Source organism: Anser brachyrhynchus (genome assembly GCF_964034855.1).
Source record: "Anser brachyrhynchus genome assembly, chromosome: 19".
In the NCBI taxonomy this organism is placed as follows: Eukaryota; Metazoa; Chordata; class Aves; order Anseriformes; family Anatidae; genus Anser; species Anser brachyrhynchus.
This window is the reverse complement of record NC_137712.1, coordinates 10,918,897-10,940,047: the sequence shown is the minus strand read 5'-3', so window position 1 is coordinate 10,940,047 and position 21,151 is coordinate 10,918,897. Positions and strand designations below refer to the sequence as shown.

Genomic DNA, 21,151 nt, shown 5'->3' with positions numbered 1-21,151 from the left:
GGCTCTGCTCCCGGCGGCTCCCAGCCCCACATCCCCACGCACCTCGTGGGTCAGAGCCCCGCCGCACCTACCATCAGCTGCTTCATGTTGGCGGTGTCCTGGCTTTCGCACGTTGCGCCCTGACTTCCCGGCACTGGCTCTTAAGGAAAATAATAATAATAATAATGATAATAATAATAATAATAAAGCCACATCAACCCAACAGCACACAGCTCCTGACAGCCCCTCTCCCCCCATGCCACATCCACACACCATAAATAAGATCTTTATGTGCTAGGGGGACATCTCTGGGCCAGGGCAGGCCTGAACGGAAGCCCCAGGGGGTCTGCACTTGTGGAACAGGCGATGCCCCCTCACCCTGCTCTGTCCAGCCCTGGCAGCATGTCAAGGAGACCAAGGCAGGAGAGAAAGCTCCCCACGAGCCTGCACGGACCCCAAGAGCCAGAGCCCAGCCCCAAGTCCCCGTGGGAGACGCACCTCTGCTCTGCTTCAGCCGCCGCACAGCTACCTTCAGGTGCTTGGTCCTGCCCAGGTCCTCCCCGAGGAGGTAGTACCAGCCGCTGATCTCCTGGGCGGGAGGAGAGAAGCTGCTTGATGCAGGTACTCCAGCCCCGTTTAATTCAATCTGGTTGCCCAAAGCTCCAGAGGGGTCCTGCTGCTGGAGCTGCCCTGGCCAGAGCCGTGAGGCCGCCCGGACACGCTCGTGCATGGAGGCGCAGCCTGGAGCCCTTCTCTTAGGAGACGTGGACCGCTAAACTCCCATGCCCGTGCAGGAGTGACCAACCAGCACAACAGTAATGAGATCCTAGGGTGTTATGGAGAGACGGGGCAGGCAAGCTGCTGGTCCCAAGTAAACCACCCACATCGTGTTTGCAGCTGCTGGCAGCCTCGCAGGGAGCCCACGGCTCCGGCCTCATCACCAGAGCTGGGTGCCCAGACCAACCTGCAGCAGAGCTGGGTGCCCCGCAGCGGAGCTCCCCCTGCCCCTGCCCCATGTTTGTGCTGCGGGGGCGCAGCGCTGGCCTTGGGGACCCCTCACATCTCTGCCAGGGAGCCACCGCAGCCTCCCACTGCCCCCCTGGCAGCCAGCAGAAAACAGAGGACAAAACAGCCCGGCCCAAGCCTCGGAGTCAGATGGGGTTGCAGGACCCACGTTCCCAGAGGCCAGAGGAGAGGGATCTGTCTAAAAAAGTCTGACAAGGAGGGGACATCTTGCAGGGGACAAACATGACCAGAGCAGAAGCTGCTCCTGGGGACAGCTGCAGTTCAGAGCTGCTCTAATTATCTGCACTGCTGGGAGAGAAAGAAAAAAGAAAAAAAAAAAAAACACCCTGCATCTCATTTGTTCAGCCTACCTCTTATCCTTGTCTCAGGTAATTGCAACAAATAGCTCCTTTTTAACCTCTTGCTAAGGAGCACATTTCCACACCTCGGGGGATGAATTTAACACTTCCACAAAGCCCTTGCAGCCTCCCTAGGTCCTCTCGGATGTGCCAGCACCAGGCCTGGGCTGCCCAGGGATGAAAACCCTAACCGCTGGTGGCTAGGATGAAACATTTCAGTGTTTCGAGGGGTCAGCAGGAGCCGTGTACAGCAGGAGCCTTGCAGGCTTCGTTAGGAAGGCAAAGCCGGGCGGTGTGAAAGCTGTATTAGCAGGCGGCAGCCAGGCTGGGGCAGCAGCAGTGGTCGCAGCGGGGACACAGACCAGCACGGGCACCTGGCAGCACCGCTGCCTCCAGGAACATCTCGAGATGCGGCCACCTCTACGTTCGCCCTCCCCAGCACCACCTCAGCTGGTGAAGCCCCTGGTTGCTGTGTCCCCACAGAAAGGAGCGACTGTCCCACTGTCCCCTGCCTCGGACCCCTCCTCCAGCAGCCTCCCCCTCCCTGCCTCCGGCCGTCACACCGATACCAGTCTCCCAGTGGCTGCCCATACTGGCAGCGGGACCACGGAGCTCCTGGGCACCTTCCGAGCACCTTTGCCCCACGGTGCGAGGAGCCGGCTCCTCCCTGCTCCTGCCCCAAAGGTGCACCACATCCAGCCACCGGCCTGCAAGGGTCAGCCCCAGCCCAACACGCGGCACTCCAGCACAGCGGTACCTTGTCCAGGGCCAGGAGGGACTTCACGCCGAAGCTCATGCACCCGATCAGTTCACTCTGTCTGCAGAGAGTCAGAGACCATCAGTGAGTGCTTGCTGAAACCTCCCCGCGGACCATCTCCCCCATGCCCATCTCTGCAGGGACCCCGCAGGTACCCCTGCCCACACCAACAGCTGGGCAGTGCCCAGGACGTGCCCCTCTCCCCGTGCTTTGAGCAAACGTGGTGTAAGCACACGGCTTGGCTGCAGCAGAGGCAGGGAGGAGCTGGGCAGCAGCATCCTGATGATCACCTCCAGCCTCCCTGCTGCTGGCAAGAGCCTGGCCAAGGAGGCAGAGGCAGCCTGCAGGGTGCCAGGCCCCTTGCTGCTGCACTTTCCTCCTCCCTGCATCGCCCCAGGAGGGAGGGAAAGTCCCTGGCCCAGTCCCCAGCCCCACTTGGCTTTACCCAGTGGTGCAGCCGGGATGTTTAAATGCTGGCCCCGGTGACAGCCACTGAGCAGCCGCAATGTGGACAGAGAGTGCCGAGCGCAGGACTCCCTCTCCCCAGCCTGCACGTGCTGCACTGACGTCAGGGACAGCGCTCGAGGCCCGAGGCACCAGAGGAGCTCATGTGGGGTGGCCAGAGCAGATGATGGGTTCACCGTGGTGCCGGCCCCGTTTTAAAGAGACCAAAATGCACCTCGGAGCCCCATACCTGGAATTTCTCTCTCGGTTCCAGACTGTGACCAGGAGACGTTTCTGCTCATCCTCCTCTTGCACTGGGCTGTAACAAGCAGAGGGGACAGCCCATGAGCACTGCTCTGCACAGGAGCGCTCAGCAAGGGCTGCCCCCGTGTTCGTGGCCCCCTCAGAGCCAGGTCTTCTCTGCTCCCTGCACGGAGCACTGCAGCATCACCCCGGGTGGCAATCTCCCCACATGAGCCACTGCTGCCCTGATTTACTCATCCCTGAAAAAACAGCCACAAAGGGACACGACCTCTTCTGGGCAGGTGCTGGGGACACTGTTCAGGTGGTTTAAGGAGAAAAAAAGCGTCATGCAGAAAGACACACATCCACCATTGAAGAGCAAGTACAAGGAACAGTTCATGCTCTGAAATAACTGTTCTGACCCAGATTAGATGTTGCACTAGGACAGAGGACTGACAGACTGGTCTGCTAGCAATAACAAGCTCTACAGAAACATTATGTGCCATACAGCTCCTTTCCCATGCAGAAACATGCTGTAGCTATAGCAAATCCTTTTACCTTCTTCCTTCGTACCAGTGCCCATACTATTGCAGAGGTGCAAAGTCTAGGAAATGGAGTGTGTTTGCCCAAATCCTGCCCACCAAGAAAGTCCAACCGTGCGGGAGCGCCACTGCCATGCTGTGTGCTGACAGCTTTACGAGCCTCCACAAAGCCCTGCCCAAAAGTTCAAGGCATTTCAGCTACAAAAAACAGCAGAATAACGTCTGTCACTCCTCATCTCAGCAGCAGACCTGCTCATGCATGATGCATGTTTATTACAGACCATAATGCAAAAGCAAACACAGCGTCTTGGTGTCGCGAGGGTGCCCAGGACAGCAGCCACACGGGTCCCCCACCACTCAGTGGGAACAGAGCTGGGCGATGAGCCGGAGCTGCCGCTGCCCCGTCATACTCACAAAAGAAAGTGCTCGTGGAAGACGGGATTTTTGCTGTCTGGCACAGTCTTCGTCTTCTGCCTGCATTTCCAGTCGGCATCTGGCACGATCGACATCTTTATGCAAGGAAACAAGCAGCACATCAGCCACCTCAAAGCAAGCACGCGGCTGGCAGCCCTGCTGCTGCGGTGGCAGGAGACGGCACAGCCACTTTTACGGGTGGCTAAGCCTCGAAGATCCAACTGAGCCCGTGCTAACGGGTGGCTTAGATCGCTCTACCCTATGTATGCCAAGCAATTGTACTACAAAACTCCTTAGAGTGCAGGGGAAGGAGAACAGCAGAAAATCAGGGGCAGACGTGTGCAGATGCTGCTGGCTGCTCTCCGACCCGCAGCCCCCGCGCAGGGCAGATGCTCGCTGCGCTGCGTGCCCTGTGGTGGGAGCAGCCTCCCAGGAGAGCCTGGGGCCACGCGGTGCTGGCCACGCGCTTCTCCCTCGGTCACCCAGCGCGAGGCTCTTGCACCGAATGGTTACCACAGCCCTTACCAGGGTGTGCTCCGCTTTCCTTCTCTGCTGTGCCAACAAACCCCATGAGGTTGGGAAGAGGCCAGCCACCTCCCTGCACGCTGCGGGTGCTCAGCCAGAGCAGGACAGAGAAGCCCAAGGAGGAAAGAGAAGAGACAGGCAGCCCAGAGCACGCTTGGAGGAGCCAACCCCAAAACCCCAAGAGAGCGCGAAGCGCCCCACACAGAGCCCCAGCAGAACCCACCTTCACGTAGGAGTTGCACGGCCGGCACTCCTTCCCCAGCAGACCTTTCGCTTCCATGACTGGAAAGGAAACGAGGCAGTCAAGGCCCAAAGCACCGGGGAAGGCATCTCCCGGCACCGCAGCGCTCTGCTCTGCGGGGCCGAACCTGCCTCACACTGCCGGACCCCGCACAGCTCCCCGCAGCCCGGCCTCGCCAGGCACCCACAGACAGGCAGGCGTTGTGCTGTAATTTTTCTTTAACACAGCCGTGTTCTGCTGGCACCTGTGGTGAGGATGGCAGCAGATTTAGTTCAGCGTCCGGATGGCAAGTTGTATTTCATTTGCCGGACCTCACACACCTCTGTGCTCCCTGCCCTGGAGCCAAACGCCCCATCAGGTTAAACACCAAGGGCTGCATCCCGAGGCAGCCGTGCCAGCAGGGACTCAGCACCATCCTGCTGCCAGCAGTGGGGAGCCCTGCCGTTCCCCAATGCAGCTGGAGGCAATATCTGAGCTGCAGAGCCCCGATAGCCCAGGACAGGCTCCCAGGGTGATGCTAAGCTCGCTCCTAACATTCCCAGCAAGGCAATGATGCCTTTGTCAGGGAGGGAGATGTGTTCCTAAGAAACATGGTAATCTGGGCAGAAAGCCCCATGCACAAGGGGAAAGGGGCTCTGCAAGACCCTCTGGTGCCTTCCGAAGCAGTTTGCAAGGTTTGCCAAGACAGGCTCCACCAGGAGCCTCCTGCTCCAGACAGACCTGCTTTGGGGTTAAAGGTGTTGGGGTGGAGAATGAAGAAATAGGATGGATCACCCCGCCGTCACACAGCTTCCTCCTGCACACGCTGACTACCCTGAGCACCCAGTGCATGCGGCAGGATGTTGGGTCCCAGGCCTTGGGCCGCACTTCTGCCTCTGCTCGACTATTTCTCGTCTCCCAGTCCCCACTTTGAGGGACAACATCCAGAATAAGACAGTGACTCGCATCAATGCTGAGGCTGCTCCAGATGGAGGGATTTGGGGTGAAGCTGGTGTCAGAACTGGGCTGGTGGGAGCCAAAAAACATTTTCCTGCTGTTGTGTCTTTACAAAGCTTCCGTGCACAGCTGGAAAAGGGCAGCAAGTGGAGAAGAACAGGGGCTGAGCATGGCTCAGCCGGTCCTCGTGGCCCCACCAGTCTCAAAACATCCTCTGCCCCCATTTCATTACAAGCAGGCAGGGGCGAGGCTGGCCGTAAGTTGGCTATTGCCAATATTTTTGGCTAATATAAAGGACATTTCAGAGGAGACAAAACATTTCAGATTTTCTTCCAGTTTTTTTTTTTGGTCTTTTTATGTCTTCATACAGAGCAAAATAAAAACTTTATATAACTGGAACACAAAACACACTGTGGTCACCTGAAAATGAAAGTTTCCAGAAATTTTGGTTTGGCCACTAAACCAAAGAACTGCTGTGCTGTGGAGCTGTTCCTGACAGGCACCACAAATCCCTCCAGGCCTGAAAGAGCTCAAAGGCAGGGCATGGCAGTGCTGTCCCCACCGCTAGTCCCCCATGGCTCTGGGGCCACCTCCCCACACGCCCTAGGGTGACACTCACCATGCAGTGCCAGGATCCGGCCCCGCAGCTCGATGGACAGCTTCAGCTGGCCTGGAGGAAGGAGAGGGGAGACAGTGAGTGAGACAGAGCTCGCACCAGCGCTCAGCAGGATGGAGACTTCACAGCCCCAAGGCTTGTGCAGGGCCAAAGGCGTCCTGCTCTGCGCTGGGCACAGGGCATCGCTCAGGGAGCCAGGGAAAAGAGGTGAGAACATCTGCTATCAAAAAACTCTTACACCTTCAGATGCAAAAAGCATTCAACAAAAACTGAATACCGTATTCTCAGCACAGAGTAAGCTGCTGGCATGAGGCAGGAGTCCATGGCAGAAAGGAAGGCAGAGCATCAAGGCGAATAGTTGGATTTAGCAGAGGGTGAGCTTAGCCTTGCCAATGGATGCAGCGTGCTCAAATCCTCCCCCTGCCCGCATTCAACTTCCCCTGCACCTCTCTCCTGAGCTTCTGTGTGGTCACGGGGCTGTCACCTCCGCAGAGGTGCCAGCAGGCCAAGCTGCAGATGGCCTGGACGAAGGCCAAGGACAACCAGTGGCTTTTGGTGGCAGGAAGGTGCCTGCACAGGGTCAGCCGAGGCACTAACCCGGTGTCATGCCTCCGCTGCTGCGGGACCGCGCTCCTCGCACACCTCCCCCCTGCTTGCCCTGCTGCACGCCTCACCCAGCCGGGTGGTGCGGGGGAAATGGGGAAGCTTTAAAAGCCCTTCAGTGGCTGTCACATCCAGAAACAGCTCGTTATCATGGGTACTGTCAAGCAGAGAGGACGCGGTGACAAGGGCCAGCACAACACAGCTCGCTGCACAAGCCCAGCCACCGGGCAGCAAAGCATGGGGAGGGCACCCACACCGCAGCCTCCCCGCGGGGCTGCGTCCCATGGGGATCCCAGCCAGCTGGGGCTGGTAGCAGACAGGTAATCTCCTAAAACCAAGAGTCAATGCCTGCTTTAATCTAGGATTAAACAAGAATGGTTTCGGACGTGTTTTGACACTGAATAGTTGTCAGGTGGCCAACGAGGCCAGCAGCTGCCAACCCCAGGCCGAGCAGCGCCGCGCTGTCCTGCAGCCCAGGGCTTTTGATCAGGGAGGTTGGGTCGGGGAGAGCCTCGAGGAGCTACATGAACACAACGTGACTTTGCAGCAGGACTGGACGGAGATACCCTTAGCCCCAATGCCCTGGCTCGGCTGCAGCCCCCCGCCAGGCTGTGGGCCCGGTGCCCCTCATCGCCGTGAGCAGAGTGAGGAGCGGCCAAGAGATCCCAGGCAGGACGGCTCCGGCAGCCTGGGGGTGAGACGTGACCACCACAACGCCAAAGCGAGAGTCGTACTTTCCAAGTCCAACACCGTTTCTAAAAAGCTGACCCTGGGCTCTGAGGGTCTGCACCAGGAGCAGAATCGGACTGACCAAAAGATGGAAGTTAGGGAGCAAACCAGGGAGACGGCACCGGCTGGACCATCGGGATCCACCCAAGCTGCTAAAACCACCGCAGCCGGGACCGAGTCTGTGGCAGGAGTCACACAGCAGTGCCTGACGCTGTGCAGAGGGGTGGGGAGAGCAAGCAGGGGACAAGCCAGACACCCACCGAGCACCTCTGGCCGTGGATGACAAAAACAAGGGAGGAAGTTTCAAGCTGCATTACTGCAGGGCTTGGAGACCAGAGCAGGGAGGAGATCGTGCTTCCAACCCACCGACAAGATATGGGGCCAAGTGAGCCGCATAACACACGGCGGACCTGCTCCCTCCTGTGGGACTGCCTCCCTTCTCCCACAGGGGGAGAGCAGCGGGTCTGCCCGGAGGTGGGACACGTCAGAACCAGATCCGGGCACGGCCCCAGGAGCCCTGGCAAGGATAAAAAAGCAAAGGGGGTTGGCAGGGCCGAGGCCAGGGCGGCCATGCCTGCCCTTAGCGGTAGGTAGTGAGCCAAGGGAGCAGATCTTGGTGAGGGCAGAGTGAGAGCACTTCTGAGAGCATTTCTGCCCCCCTGCAGGTGGAGAAATAAACTAGAAGAGAGCTCAAAGTCTGTCAGGGACAGGGCCGGCTGAAACCCAAGTGCAAAGGCTGGAGGACCCAGGCCGGCCTCTGAATGGTCTGGTGGTCTAGTGGTTAGGATTCGGCCTCTGAAAGCCTTCTGCAGAGACACAAGGACCAGATGGGAGAATTATTTCTAAAGAACAAACCAACAAAGGAGAATCCCAAATACACCTTTGGCTGGCAGTAAAGTCACCATCTGCAAACACAGCATCCACACCTTGAGAACACACTGCTACAGCCCGCTCGGCATGCAGGTGATGGCCCTTCAGCAGAGCTGAGAATAAAATCCAGCTCTTTCGCGGCTGTGAACCCAACCTGCATTTCCTGCTGCCTTTCACAACACCCATGCCAGATCCTCAAGCTCCCGCTTCTTATCTGGAGCTGCAATTTGTGATTTTTGGCACTGCCTGGACCTGTCCGCAGGCAGCTGATTCCCAGCATTGAACAGCCAAGCGGTCACAGCCCCAGCGCCTGGGAGGGCCACGCACGCAACCCCCCCTGGCTGAGCAAGGGCTTGGGTCTGCGGGCAGCAGCTCTGCTCCGCCATCTCACCCCTACGTGTCCTTATTCCCACACACCAACAACTCTGCATCAGCCCCAAAGCCTGCCCACAGCACCCGGACTGGCACGAAGGCTCAGCTGGCAGCGCTTGCTGGGGTCTTGGTAAAACGCTGCCGGTGTTGGGAGCAGGCTCTGCCCCCCAAGAGGCTTCCTGAAAAAGCTCCCAAGGGAGGTGCTGCCCGCCGCCGTGCCAGCCTGGGTGCGAGGTGCAGATTTTGGGGGTGATGCAGGGTCTGACATCTGTGTAATTGCTCTGGACCAACCCAAAACCAAACATTCTCAAACACTCCTGGAGAATCAAACAGACGGAAAATATCTCTGGTGCAACATCTTATGTAGTCCAAAGCAAAATAGCCCAGATACGCTTCTTTTCCCTGGCATACAAAAAACAAACAAACAAACAAACAAACACACAAAACTAACTTGCAGACATCATTTGCACACATCTAGACATCATTTCAACTTAAAAAACAAAACAAAACAAAACAAAACCATTTTGTAAAAGACACACCGAAGGAGTGCATTTACTGGGGTGGGGATATCTTATCTTACGGGATTGTTTAACCTGAAACAATTAACAGAACTTGTACCTCATTTTTCACTCAATAAAAGAATGTTGACAGAAATTTTTCAAATCTCTCTCCAGCTCACGTGTGTGTACGTGTTTGAGAGTGCACACCTATGTGTGCATGTGGAAATGTATGCCTGTGTACACGTGCAAGTGAAAGCAAGGCGAGAAATAAAGACAGGACACAGACTTCCTCAGGTGGGGTAAATCAGGGCAGTTCTATCTCATATCAACTTATGACAATGAGAATATCGCCTCCAGTTTCATGCCACCAGAGCCACCTCAGCCTTTTAAGATTTTAACCCTTCTGCTATCTCCAGATCTCCAGCGCGGTGGGAACCATCTCACTGTTCCTCTATTAGCATTTAACAGCCACTGCAGCGCAAAAGCAGAACGCCCTGTCTAACCAAGCATGACGAGGAGTCAGGCCAGTAATGAATAAGCCCTGGGGAGGAGAAAGGAAGCTTTTGTGCTGGGTAATTCGGGGGGAGGAAGCTCCTATGCCCAGCCCTGGCCTGAGAGTGGCTGGGGCCACTCAGATCCGGGGGCAGCCCCCAGGGCCAAGGAACGAGGGATTGGGTCAGATGGGACTGTGGCCTTGGGCATCGGGTGCATTGCCGCTGCTTCTGGTTTTAGCTGTGCAGGGGCAGTGCCTGTGGCCCCTCTGTTGCTGGTGACACCAGCACCAAATTGAAGAGAGCAGGGAGAAAATGAGCAAGTTTGCCTTCACCAGAAGTACCAAATATTGGCCCGCAGTAGGAGAGGATGTGGGACAGTCAGTGGGAAAGGTCCTCTCCTTCCCATGAGGGGCAGGAAATGTTTCTCTCAATGCCTTTGCTACCAAGCATCTCTAAAGCCACAAAGGGCAAATCGCACACCCCATGCACATGCCCCAGCCAGCCTGCCTGACCCCAAGGGTGTCCCAGCCCACTCATGCAGGGGAAGCACTCCTGGGTTTGCAGCAATTCCGGTGCTTCTATGGGGCCAGGATGGGACAGCAAAGCTGCTGTTGAAGAAGCCGGCCCAGCCTGAGCTGGTGGAGAGGATTTGCTGCACCAACTCATGCACTTGGACAGATCGGCTCAGTGGCAGCAGTCACATTTTCTGAGATGCACAGAGCAGTAACCTTCCTCCAGGACTGGGTGAGCAGAAACACAACCCCTGTCTAGGCAAGCTCTTAGGCTGCATTTCCACCACTCACCAAAAGGAAAAGGTCAGAAAAAGATTTTCCCCTGGTTTACCTTTTTCAGCGCACCCCTAAGATGAGCCAAGGGAAACAGTTTTAGCAGGGGGGCCCAGCACAGCTCACCCAAGTCGCCTGGATCAATAAGGTTAGTATAAATAAAAATAGGTGCAGTGAAAAGCCAGAGGAAGGGGAAAGAGCAGGCAGCTCATCCCACATCAGGACCCGCACGCAGCTCCTGGCTGCACGCCCCATCACAGGGAGCAGGGCTCAGCCAGGCTCGCAGCACCGCTGCTGAGAGGGCACCCAGCACCCGTCCTTCTGGCCCCCAGGAGCTGGCAAAGAGGCGATTCAAGCTGAAGAACAAAGCCGGCACAAGGAGAACAGGGATAAAGCAGGTAGGAACAAGCGGAGCTGGTAACTGAACAAGTTCCCACCCATGAGAGAAGTTTGCTGGGCTAAAGGAGGGCACACACGAATGGCATCTGTCTGGAGCAGATTCAGCAGGAGGGAAAATCTTGTCCTTGCTGGTCATCTCTGGTGAATGGAAAAATGAGGTTTCTGCTCCTTAAAGTGGTTTTCTGGTTTCATTGAGGGAAAATGCAGGTGTTGCCTAGGCCAGGACAGATGAGAACCACAGGGCACGAGCAGGGTGTCCTACCCAAAAGGGGGCCTTCTCAGCAGGGGAAAGCGGTGTCTGTGCGGGAGGTCCCCATGGGCACAAGGCAGAGCACCCCAAGGCCTTAGGCCCTGCCACCAGCCCTTTTGAAGTGACCTCAGTGACCCACAGAGTGGGGCTGTGCTGGCCCTGCCCTGCCTGGGTGCTCCCGCTCGCAGCACCACGTCTCGCCAGCCCTGGTCAGCCTGCAACGGGAGCTGTGGCTGCAAAGACGATGCTTGGCCCCAGCTCAGTTACAGGTGCAAAAGGCACCACAAAACTCACAACATTGGGCATGGATAAAGTCTTTGGCTCAAACACAAGAGGATTTCAGCTTCCATGCTGTCCTGAGAAGTTTGACGCTTAAAATCCAAAAGGGGAAGGAGCAGCAGCCCTGGCTGCCCAAGGCCTCTCACGTAACCCTCTCCACACCCCCATGGCTCTTTCATGTGACTGTGTGCACTGCTCATTTACAGAAACAAGCAGCAGCTCTGAAAGAAAACTTCTGCTTTAGAAGGTGGTGTAGGGCACCCAGCTTCCTTCTCTGACAAGCTGCCGCACACCACGAGCAAAGGCCGTGACACCTGCTGCCGCAGTCACCCGCTCAGGGTGGCCGTACAGGGCTCGCCGCCAGGCCGGCTGCAGGCCACAGAGCCCACCGCAGCCCGCGGGCTTCTTCAGCCCACACGGCAGCACCAGGACGGCCACAGAAACACCCACACATAGCAAGGAAGGAAATAGGGGCTCTGTGGCGGCTCTGGCCGGCCCCACAGAGCAATCCCAGCTTGTGCCCATCCAGGGGGCGAAACGACCCGGGTGTTCAGCCTCTGGCCGAGCGCTACGGCACTGCTCGGCGGCTGCAGCCAGGCTTCAGGGCGCTGCCCGGCGTGCCTGCTCGATCGAGCCACACATTATTCCAGCTCAGCGAGGCAGAAGCGAGCGGGCTGCTCAGCGTTAACGCCTTGGGGGAGCAGCGCCTGCCATTCCTACAGCCACAGGGGCTTTGGCCACAGGCTGCTGCGGCTCCCTGTGCTGTGCCACCCAGGGCCACAGCCACGGCCCCCCCGGCACCGCGAGCACCCCGGGGGCTCACCGCTTACCGAAGGTGCTGAGGTAGAAGGAAGCTCCCAGGGGTTCAGCCCGGCGGGTGCAGAGCGAGACCCTGCGGACATTGCCGGGCTCCATGGCAGGACACCTCTAATTAGCCAGCAATTGGAGCCCCCCCGGCTCGCCTGGGAAAGCCGTGCAGCCGTTTCAGCCAGGAGGGCCAGGCGGGCGTGCAGCCGGGTTTCCAAGGGACGCGGTCCAACCGCCGGGCGTTTGAGCGGCGCAGCTCCCATTGGCCCCGCGGATTTGAATGGAGACCGCACCTGGGTGAACAAACAGGCCCAGGCCCCAGCACTGGGCTGCGAGCAGCCTCTGCCCTCCCCGGCCAGCCCCGGCCCACGCGCCGAGAACAAACTGCTGGGAAAAGGGAAAACCTCGCAACGTTTCTTCTCCCGCTCGCCGTGCCAGGCTGTAATTCTGCTGGTTGCCATCGGGCTGGCGAGCGTGAGCTCAGGACAGTGGCATTCACAGCTCCCCGGGGAAATTTCCACAGGCAAGGAAGGGGTGCAGGAGAATTCACCTCTGGGGGATTAACCAAGGAGGGAAGGGGCGGCAGGGCAGGGGTTAAGTGCGTGCTGTCCTGTCACAGGGAAAGAGGCACACAGCCCTGCAGGGGACAGGTCTGCAGACCCCAGAGCAGCCCTTCCCAGCCCCTGGGGGCTGGCAACGCGCCCACCAGTTGCAGGCACTGGTTACACAGCTTACTGGGAGGGACCCAGAGGTGGGCACAAGCTCTGCAGCGTGTGGAGAAAAGGTGGAGGTGGTTTCTCTGAGCAAAACCTCTCCCCGGTGCCTGGGCTGGCCCAGAGCTCTCTGCTTCCCACCCACAGCTCCATGCAGCCCTGCTCCACAAAGCAGGGCTGCACGGGGGGGGCGATCTCCAGAAGTCCAGACGCCATCTCCTGCACAGTCCAGGACGCTGGACACACGCACCCTGCCCTCCACCCCACGCTCCCAGCCAGGGCTGAGCCCCAGGCTCACCTGCAGACGCGCTCACACCCTCATCACTTACCTTTCCCTTTCACCCGTGCGTGGCTGATCTTCCTCCTGCTCCCCGATGGCCCCCTCTGCCTCCTTGGGGAGGAAGGTGCAGCCCCACGTCGCCCCTCCAGCAGCGCCGCCACGTGCTCTGGCCCCAGCATCCAGGGGCTCTGCCCCGTCCCTGCCAGAGAAAAGAGGAGATGGGAATAGGCAGGGCCAGGACACGGAGCGGGGACACAGGGGACGTCGCAGGCTCTGCAGTACCCCTTGTTTTAACAGCCACAAGGGTGTGCCTGCCTTGCCCCCAACTTTCTCCAGGACACCACGCTGCCAGGTCTGTGCCGAGCTTCCCCTGGCCAGCTCCACGCAAGTGCCGGCAGCGCTGCCCCTCTCCCACACCATTACCCCCTGCCCAGGAAGGGTGGAGAGGAGAGACAGCGATATGCCACAGCCAGTGCTGCACCAGAGCAGAGCCCCATGCTCAGAGGGAGTCACCCCCATGCACGTCTCAGCTGCAGCCTCAGCCCTCACCGTGCCGCGCACCAAGTGCATCCCAGAGGCTTTGGTCAACACCAAAGCCTCTTTGGTCAATTGTTACCTTCAATTATATTTAAAACAGGCTACTGGCCCCATCAGGTTTTATTAGCCCATGGGCAGCTCTCCAGGACGCTGGAGATGCTGCCGTGACACTGCTTGGTGTTCAGGACTGTTTTGCAAGGTGCCAGCTTGGACCCAGCACCCAGCCCACAACCTGCTGAAGAGCTCAGGCTCCAAGCAGCAAGGAGGCTCCGTGCGAGGAGGCATCGCGGGGTTTGCTTGTGGCCAGCACCCTGCGCATGGCACAGCAGCCCCAGCCTGCCCCTCCTTGGTCACAGCCGTCACACCACCAAAGGGCAAAGACCCAGAAATGGGAGCCATGATGGAGAGGTACCTCCCAAACGCAGCTCACAGCAGAGGAACCACCACAGCCCAGTTTAACTACTCAAAGTCATAAATATCCACCTATGTGTCTCCCACAGATTTGAGCAGCACGGGACTAGTGCAGCACAACCGTCTTACGCTGCCCTTACGCAGAGGCAGTGCTAACGTCCCGTGGGATGTCCTGAGCTGCAGAGTCACAGGTTAATTCCCCCACCAGGGAATTTCCCCTCTGGCAGGGGTGCTGGGCAGGTCCAGCTGGATTTACACCAGTAAAACTGTCTGAAACTGCAGGAAAAGCAACAGAAGGAACAGAGTGAGCAAGGGAGGGATGCTCTCTGGACAGCCCAATTTATCACTGCCAACAGACACCTATTGTACCACTGCCATAAATCACAGCCCCTTTGGGCATCAGGAGGAGACAGATAACTGCCCGGAGTCTCCAAAGGCCCCAGACAAAGAGCTCAGCCCCGTTTGAGCTGCCTGCCCCCCACAGGGCTCAGCCCAAACCTTGGCAATCTGCACAGGCCTTGAGAAGGCGCCTGGCCAAGCAGCCAGCTAACGCCGCCCACCGCTTTACTTGCCTCCTAAGATATTTAGAGCCTGCAAGGTCCTGGACTTTCTGCGGGCAGCTCCCGTGCAGAGATCCTGCCCCACAGTGGCAGGGTGCCAGGTGCCTCCTTATCCCTTCTGCACACAGCAGCACAAGCCACAAGCATGGCACCAGCCCCAGAGCCGAGTCCACACGGGCTGCGTGGGAGCCACTGACCTGCTCAGGGATCCACATCCATCCCCACTGACAGAGGAAGAGGCACCAGGCACCATCCACAGATGATCTGCTGGCATGGCACAGCACGGCATGGCACAGCACAGCACCTGAGCAGCCCTCCTGCACTCAGTAGGCTCCAGGTCTGTCCCCTGTCCCCTCCACAGGGACCCAGAGATCAGAGTGGGATGAAGAAGAGGACCCTAAAAAGATGTGTTTTCTTCTTTAGTTGCTACCCTACATAAAACGCAGAGGGTGCACAAGCAGCAGAGGTTATTTCAGCGAGCAGAAACCCCGTGGGACAGGCAGAGCCACAGCACCAGGAGCTCCCACATGCTCCATGGTTTCTCTGCAGCTCCCCCACACCTGTCCTTTCCCATGACACTGCAGGATGTGAGCGCAGAGGAAAGCCAGATCCCTGTTTCCCAGTGAGGCTGACGCTGTCAGACGTAAGTGAGGGGAGCAGGAGATGCAGCCCAGTGACACAGGTCCAGGCCCTGCAGCCTGGGCCACCAATTTAACTCCTTTGGCTACCTGGAGGCCCCACAGCTCCCCGTGCTACCTGCAGCCTCTGGAGCTCCCCAGTCCTTCAGGACCCTGTGACCTGGGGACACATGGGGGAGCCGGCACTGTTGGCTCCTGCCTCTCCTACAGGCACCTGAAGCAGCGAGCTCGGACCTGGGCCAGGTCTGGTGGAGCACAGTGGGTGCAGGTGGAGAAAGGCCTGACCCAGCTCTTGGGGCTCAGCGATTAAAGCATCTCTGCCCTAGCAAGTACCTGGATTCCCACATCTGGCACGGCTGCTTTGCGTGGGTAGGGATTAAAGCAGACAAGCTGGGGGGATGAACCCCTTCAGTCCTCGCAGGCAGCACCTGGGAGAGGAACCAAGTCAGATGTCTTGACGTTACGGAGCATTACAGGAGCTCTCCCTTCCTCCCCACAGGGAGGGTCCGGGGACTCCTCATCATCCCAGCCGCAGGGGGTGCAGACAGACCTCGTGAAGACTCAAAGCCCCTTTCTTACAGCTCCAACAGCAAGGTCACAGATGGAGGTCCCCAGAAGACAGCCTCCCGATTGCCTTGGGTCACAGGCAGAGCTGCTGTCACCCCCTGGGACGGGAGGCTTGAAGAAGGACCCTGCCACCAGCCCCAGCATCCATCCCTCACCGCGTCCCCCAGAAGCCTTGTTGATGCTGGAGCACCACACGCAGTTCACAGGTAAATGGTGTCAAGGCTCTGTCCTGGGCAATCAGGAACCAGCAATCAGGTTGGACGGGCACTGCTCAGGGATACAGAGCGATTTCTAAGGGGAACAGGCACTTCAGAACATTTCTCCCTTCACACTTATAAAAACTCTTCCCCTCATTTTGTTCAGCTGAACCCGTTTGCTGACATTCCTGGTGATCTCCATCTGCGAACCATCCAAATTGAGAATTTATCCCAACAAATGTACTAGTCCTTTGAAAAAAGACACGTGGGATTGCATGTTTCAGGGAACAGCATCCCAGCTATCAGTGACCAGCACAGCACATCTCAACCCACAGAACACACAACACCAAGCAGTCCCACTGGGGAAACAAGCAAGGGACCCACTCCACAGCCCCAGCGATCTCCCTGAATCTCTGTTAACACAAGCAGAGCGCGCACCAGCCCCAGTTTTGCCCTGTCCTTGCCTACTTCACATCCCCACGGCAGCACCAAGACCGCAGCTTACATTGCTCCTCTCCAGCACCGCCAAGCCTGCAGCAGTCCCTGGCACAGGGCCACACGCAGCTGGAGGTGTCTCACGGGGCCATCCTGTCTCCTAGGAGCTCCCCAGGCTCACACAAAGTCTCCCCTCTCCCTGTATTTATTGCAAAATGCTGTTAAAAGGCCAAAGGAAAGACAAACAGGACAGTAAAAAAATAAATGCACAGTTTCTCTAAAGCAGCCGGTCTCACAGATTTGGGTAAAAGAATCCCATTAGAGAGGTTTTTTCCCATCCAAACAAAATAACAGAAGAGGTGAAGAGTCCCTGTGGGACTCTGAGGGTTCAAAGCCATGGGAGCCCCACACATGCAGAGGGATTGAGGTTCATCAGCTGCAAAAATCAGTCCTAATTCTCAAACCCAGCAGGCTCAAGCCCACTCCATCCTGCAGCGCATGGCACTAACAGAAAGCCCCACGGTCTGCCGCTGGCAAACGCAGTCCCACAAGGAGCTGGGCGTCTCCGACACCCCACCAAGGGCCTGCGGGAGATACGGTTCCTCGTCTCCTCCACGCACCGGGATGTGGTTCGGCGGTGATAACCAGGCACCTGCCCGCTTGTAACGCACGCTTCGCACAGCAGGCAGAGCAGCACCGCGCGCTCCGCGGAGGAACCACCCGAGCACTCACTTGCCAGCAGCGGCGCTCCCAGCTGCTCCATCGCTCCCACGCAGGACGGTCCCTCGCCCCAGCAACGTCCGAGCACCAGCACCCGGCGCTCACGCTGTGATTTAGCTGCCACGAGCCTTTGACCTTGGCACTGCTGAAAAGGAGGGGGAAAAAACAGCGCAGAAATGTCCAAAGGGAGCAGAGGTTGTGACTTAGAAGTCACAAATTAAATTGCGTGCCAGGAAGAGACAGTGGAGACGTGCCCCGCTCTTTGGAGGCTCCCAACAGCGAGTTACCAACTCTTTCTAACTTCCCTCTTAACATTCAGACCCCTGGAGACTGACCTTAACCTGCATTTCTATTACAGTCCCCAGCAAACTGCACATTCAGCTGGTTGGCTTGGGAGTTAATGACTTTCTTTTAAAATTTAACACAGTTCTCCGTCACAAACTTCAGTTTGTCAGCACTAGGATCTGCCTTTGGCTGGATATTCAAATCCAAACATGTGCTCGCACAGTTATGCCAGGCAAAACGGTGCTACACACTCACAGAAAACTTCCAAGGTTAAAGCTGGCTTTGAAACAACAAAACTAAATCAGGCTGGGAAAATTACCTGCCTTCCCAGACGACAAGAGGATTTTTAGGAACAGAAAGGCTATTTCTGGGTAATCCTGCTGGGATTGCCAAAGTCTGCCATAACGGGCGGACGCAAAACCTCAGCACTCTCCCAGCAGTGGAACTGCTGCAACCCTCTCTCCCTGGGGTCTGCAGCAGACATCGAGTCCAGGGCGTAGCAGGAGTTCCCCGACACCATCTCTGCAGCAAGCACAGCAGTCTTTCCCTGAAAAATGCCAGTGAGGAACCAGCAGAGCCACAGACTGGCTGATTACTAAATCCTTTTCCAATCTGGGACCAAGAGACAGGTTTCCCCTGCTGCAAGGGTATCTTTAGAAACACCTCACCGGCTCTGCTCGCATCCTGGAGCCTGCGTGTCCCACTGGAGCTCAAATCCGTGAGCCAGCCACGGCACCAGCACCGTATCCCCACGTGGTCCTCGCTGCTGCCTTTGCCAAGCTGCTTCCGTGTCCGCTCACACCGTAGGCAGGATGCACTCGAGGCACCATGCTCCTGCAAATCTGCACCTCTCAGCAGGGGAGAATCCTTATCACACTAGGGATTAAACTTAACATTCACAGCTAGTATATAGCTACAGCATAATTAGACACTTCTAGAGGTATGTTTTTCTGAGCCAATTCTGAGCCTGCAGTGTTGCTGTGGATTACTGGCTTTGGACAAATGCTAAGTACTAAGCTGTTGCTTATTCAGTTTAATGCAATAAAAATGATATAACGATCGACCTCAGTCTTTAAAACATTTCTCATAAAAGATAAGTTTTAATCTAGTAAAAGGTCCACGGGAATTATGATTTTTGCCTTGGTGTGGTCACACGGACCAAAGCAATTAAGCCGAAACAGCTTAAAAAGTTACTGCCCGTCTCCTGAGCTGAATTGTGTGCAGAGCCCGACGCTGTGCTCACATTCGGCGGCTGAGCTGCTCTGCCAGCTGGCAGGCACTGGGCACCTGGGCTCTGCTTCGTGCTGCTTCGCCCAGCGTCTGGCACTACCCGACCCCTCCGTGAGCCAGCTTAGCTCACTGATCCAGCGGAAAATGAACTCTTTCTGGCCTGGAAACCGAACCCCAGGAATGAAGGTGTGTGTTACTGCCAGGCAGGTCCAACAGCTTACTGTCACCGAAAACTGTCCCATTTGGGTGGTGACATACCATTAGTTCAGCCTTAACGTGGCCACCTTAAGCCACCTCTCTAGATTCATTTGCCTTCTGGATCAATTAGCAGAGCATAGCCTGATTATTACATACCTCACTTCGTGACAGCTCTGTTCTCTGTAGTCAGCAAGGGGTTCTTCCTTCCCCCAGGCTGAAAACATTCACTTTTCCAATGCTATTAAAGAGCACGAGGTTCATCTGTCTAGGTGAGATAATGTCTGACCCTGCTGCAGAGTTCAGGCCTGGAAAAATAGGTCTTTCTGAGCTGCAGTACAAACAGAAGCAAGATTCATGGCGAAACAAATGCAAGCAAGCAGTATGAAAGGCAAATCAGAGGTTACCCTACAGGTTTCCTCTTTGAAAGGAAAGTGAATTAACCTTCCAAAGTGAATTAACAAAGTTACCATTAATGTAATAATTGGTACATGCAGCTGAAAATAGCTCCTTAGCTTGTACACATAATTTGTCCAAATATCTTTCTTCGGTCAGATAGGAACATCTATTCAATCAGCAGAACTTCAGGCTGGTCATTTTTCAAAGTCAAAACCACTGAATTGGCTTATGGTAAAAGAGGATCCCCGAATGATATCTCAGGGATGAAAGAACTGGATCTGAGAACCTTAATCAGAGGTGATCTACCCTTACAAGACCTGAGGTTGGAAGAGAAGTGTGTGAGTGGCACCTACGTGCTAGCACGCTGCACTGGGAACTGGGCTCCTCTTTGCGGTAGCTATTTTTTCTATAGGAAATGGAGAAAAAGGAATGATTGGAAACATTGGAATCAAATTTCAGGACTGTTATACTTGACAATTTGGAAGATATTAAAAATAAAAATAATAAACTTATTTGCTTTCAAAACCAAAAACGAACAAACGAAAAAAGCAGAGCAGCCAGGGACAGTCTCTAAGATAAGACAAATTTAAACTAGAAACTAGTAAAAACAAATGCCTGTAACAATATCCCATACCACTGAAGTCACTCTGATCTGAGCTGTGTGCCTGCCTTCAGCTTTGTGAACATTTGGTCTCCTCTTTGTTACAAGCACCGACAGAGGCAATAAGACACGGGCTTGGGTTCGTGTCATTGAGGGGGAAGGGGTGTGAATTGGTTCACAAGCCTACCGGGGTAGGAATACACTCAACAATTTGCAGGCTCAGGGACTAACAGAGCCTTACTTACACCTACCTTGCAGCCTGAGAGCAACCCTGGCAGAACCAGCGGGGCTGTGCTCAGCGCACAGAGCAAAGGTTGCATGGATCGGAGCTTCGGCGGGTACGTGAACCACTTTACAGCATATTTCCTCCCCAGTTTTGAGAAGGGGAAAAGGTTAAACCAGATGTCATTTGAGTCACTGACAGCCTCAATATTACAGGACCTGCATTCCTTGTATCACATCTATCACAGCAGGGCTTCAACAATAATGGAAATTATATATTTGTTCCCCGGTAACTACTCTACATGAGAATAGTCTGTAATTTTTTAAAATCATTTATTTGGTCACGATGGTACTGAAGTATCATTTTCACAGAAGTTAAGCAAGATTCAAGACCATCTATACTAACGGTGTGCTCCGCACAGTACAGAAGGCACTCGGTAAGCTCTCTGTCCACTGCAACAGAAACATAGACGTAATATTTCTGTGAAATTCTGAGAAAAACAAGCAGGCTACCAGCCTCCTGCCCACCCTTACCACAGGCTTAAAACTCACAGAAGGTGGGTGTTCAGAGTAATTCACCTGACATTAGTGTTTTCTTCTGAGCTTTTTTAGAAGCTCAGAGGTGCAGCAGAGGTGGAAAGAGCCCTGTGACATTTGGAACATCTGCTCTATCTCCTCGAAGACTGGCTCAGGGAGATGTTCACAAGTTCTGGTGACAGAAATTAATCTGAGAAAAGTAAAGCAAACCTAAGAGGAGCACTGGGGACCTAATGGTTAAAGACTATGCAGTGTACTGCCACAGCAGCTCCGTTGGTGTACTGACCCCATTTATACAGCAGCCAGCATTTCCAGCTAGGCAAACAAGAATTCACCTGATAGCAACTGTAATTTTTCTTTATGCAGACCACACTCCCAGGGCCTACATGCTAGAAAAGCAAGAAATTGCTATCTCCCACACCACGGTGTTTGCTGAGCCACGCAGGAGACCTGCAGGCCCTCAGCCCTTCCAAGA

The 21,151-nt window shown here is 56.0% G+C and overlaps 1 protein-coding gene across 2 annotated transcripts in view; it reads right to left on the bottom strand.

Annotated features, from left to right (window-relative positions):
* The window catches only part of RGS3 (regulator of G protein signaling 3), a 79,226-nt gene extending 61,669 nt beyond the window's left edge, over window positions 1-17,557 (bottom strand). The window contains exons 1-10 of one of the 2 annotated variants that reach the window (XM_080562536.1): window positions 17,543-17,557; window positions 17,220-17,352; window positions 13,192-13,341; window positions 6,065-6,115; window positions 4,492-4,550; window positions 3,744-3,838; window positions 2,795-2,863; window positions 2,101-2,161; window positions 478-568; window positions 72-139 (exon numbers count right to left, since the gene is read on the bottom strand). In XM_080562536.1, the coding sequence (XP_080418662.1) occupies window positions 72-139; window positions 478-568; window positions 2,101-2,161; window positions 2,795-2,863; window positions 3,744-3,838; window positions 4,492-4,550; window positions 6,065-6,115; window positions 13,192-13,341; window positions 17,220-17,352; window positions 17,543-17,554 (789 nt within the window). In that variant the 5' untranslated portion in view covers window positions 17,555-17,557. Of the gene's footprint in view, window positions 1-71; window positions 140-477; window positions 569-2,100; window positions 2,162-2,794; window positions 2,864-3,743; window positions 3,839-4,491; window positions 4,551-6,064; window positions 6,116-12,172; window positions 12,555-13,191; window positions 13,342-17,219; window positions 17,353-17,542 lie in introns of those variants that run through there. The other variant, XM_080562537.1, reaches the window with a different exon arrangement.
* Window positions 17,558-21,151: the final 3,594 nt, after the last annotated feature.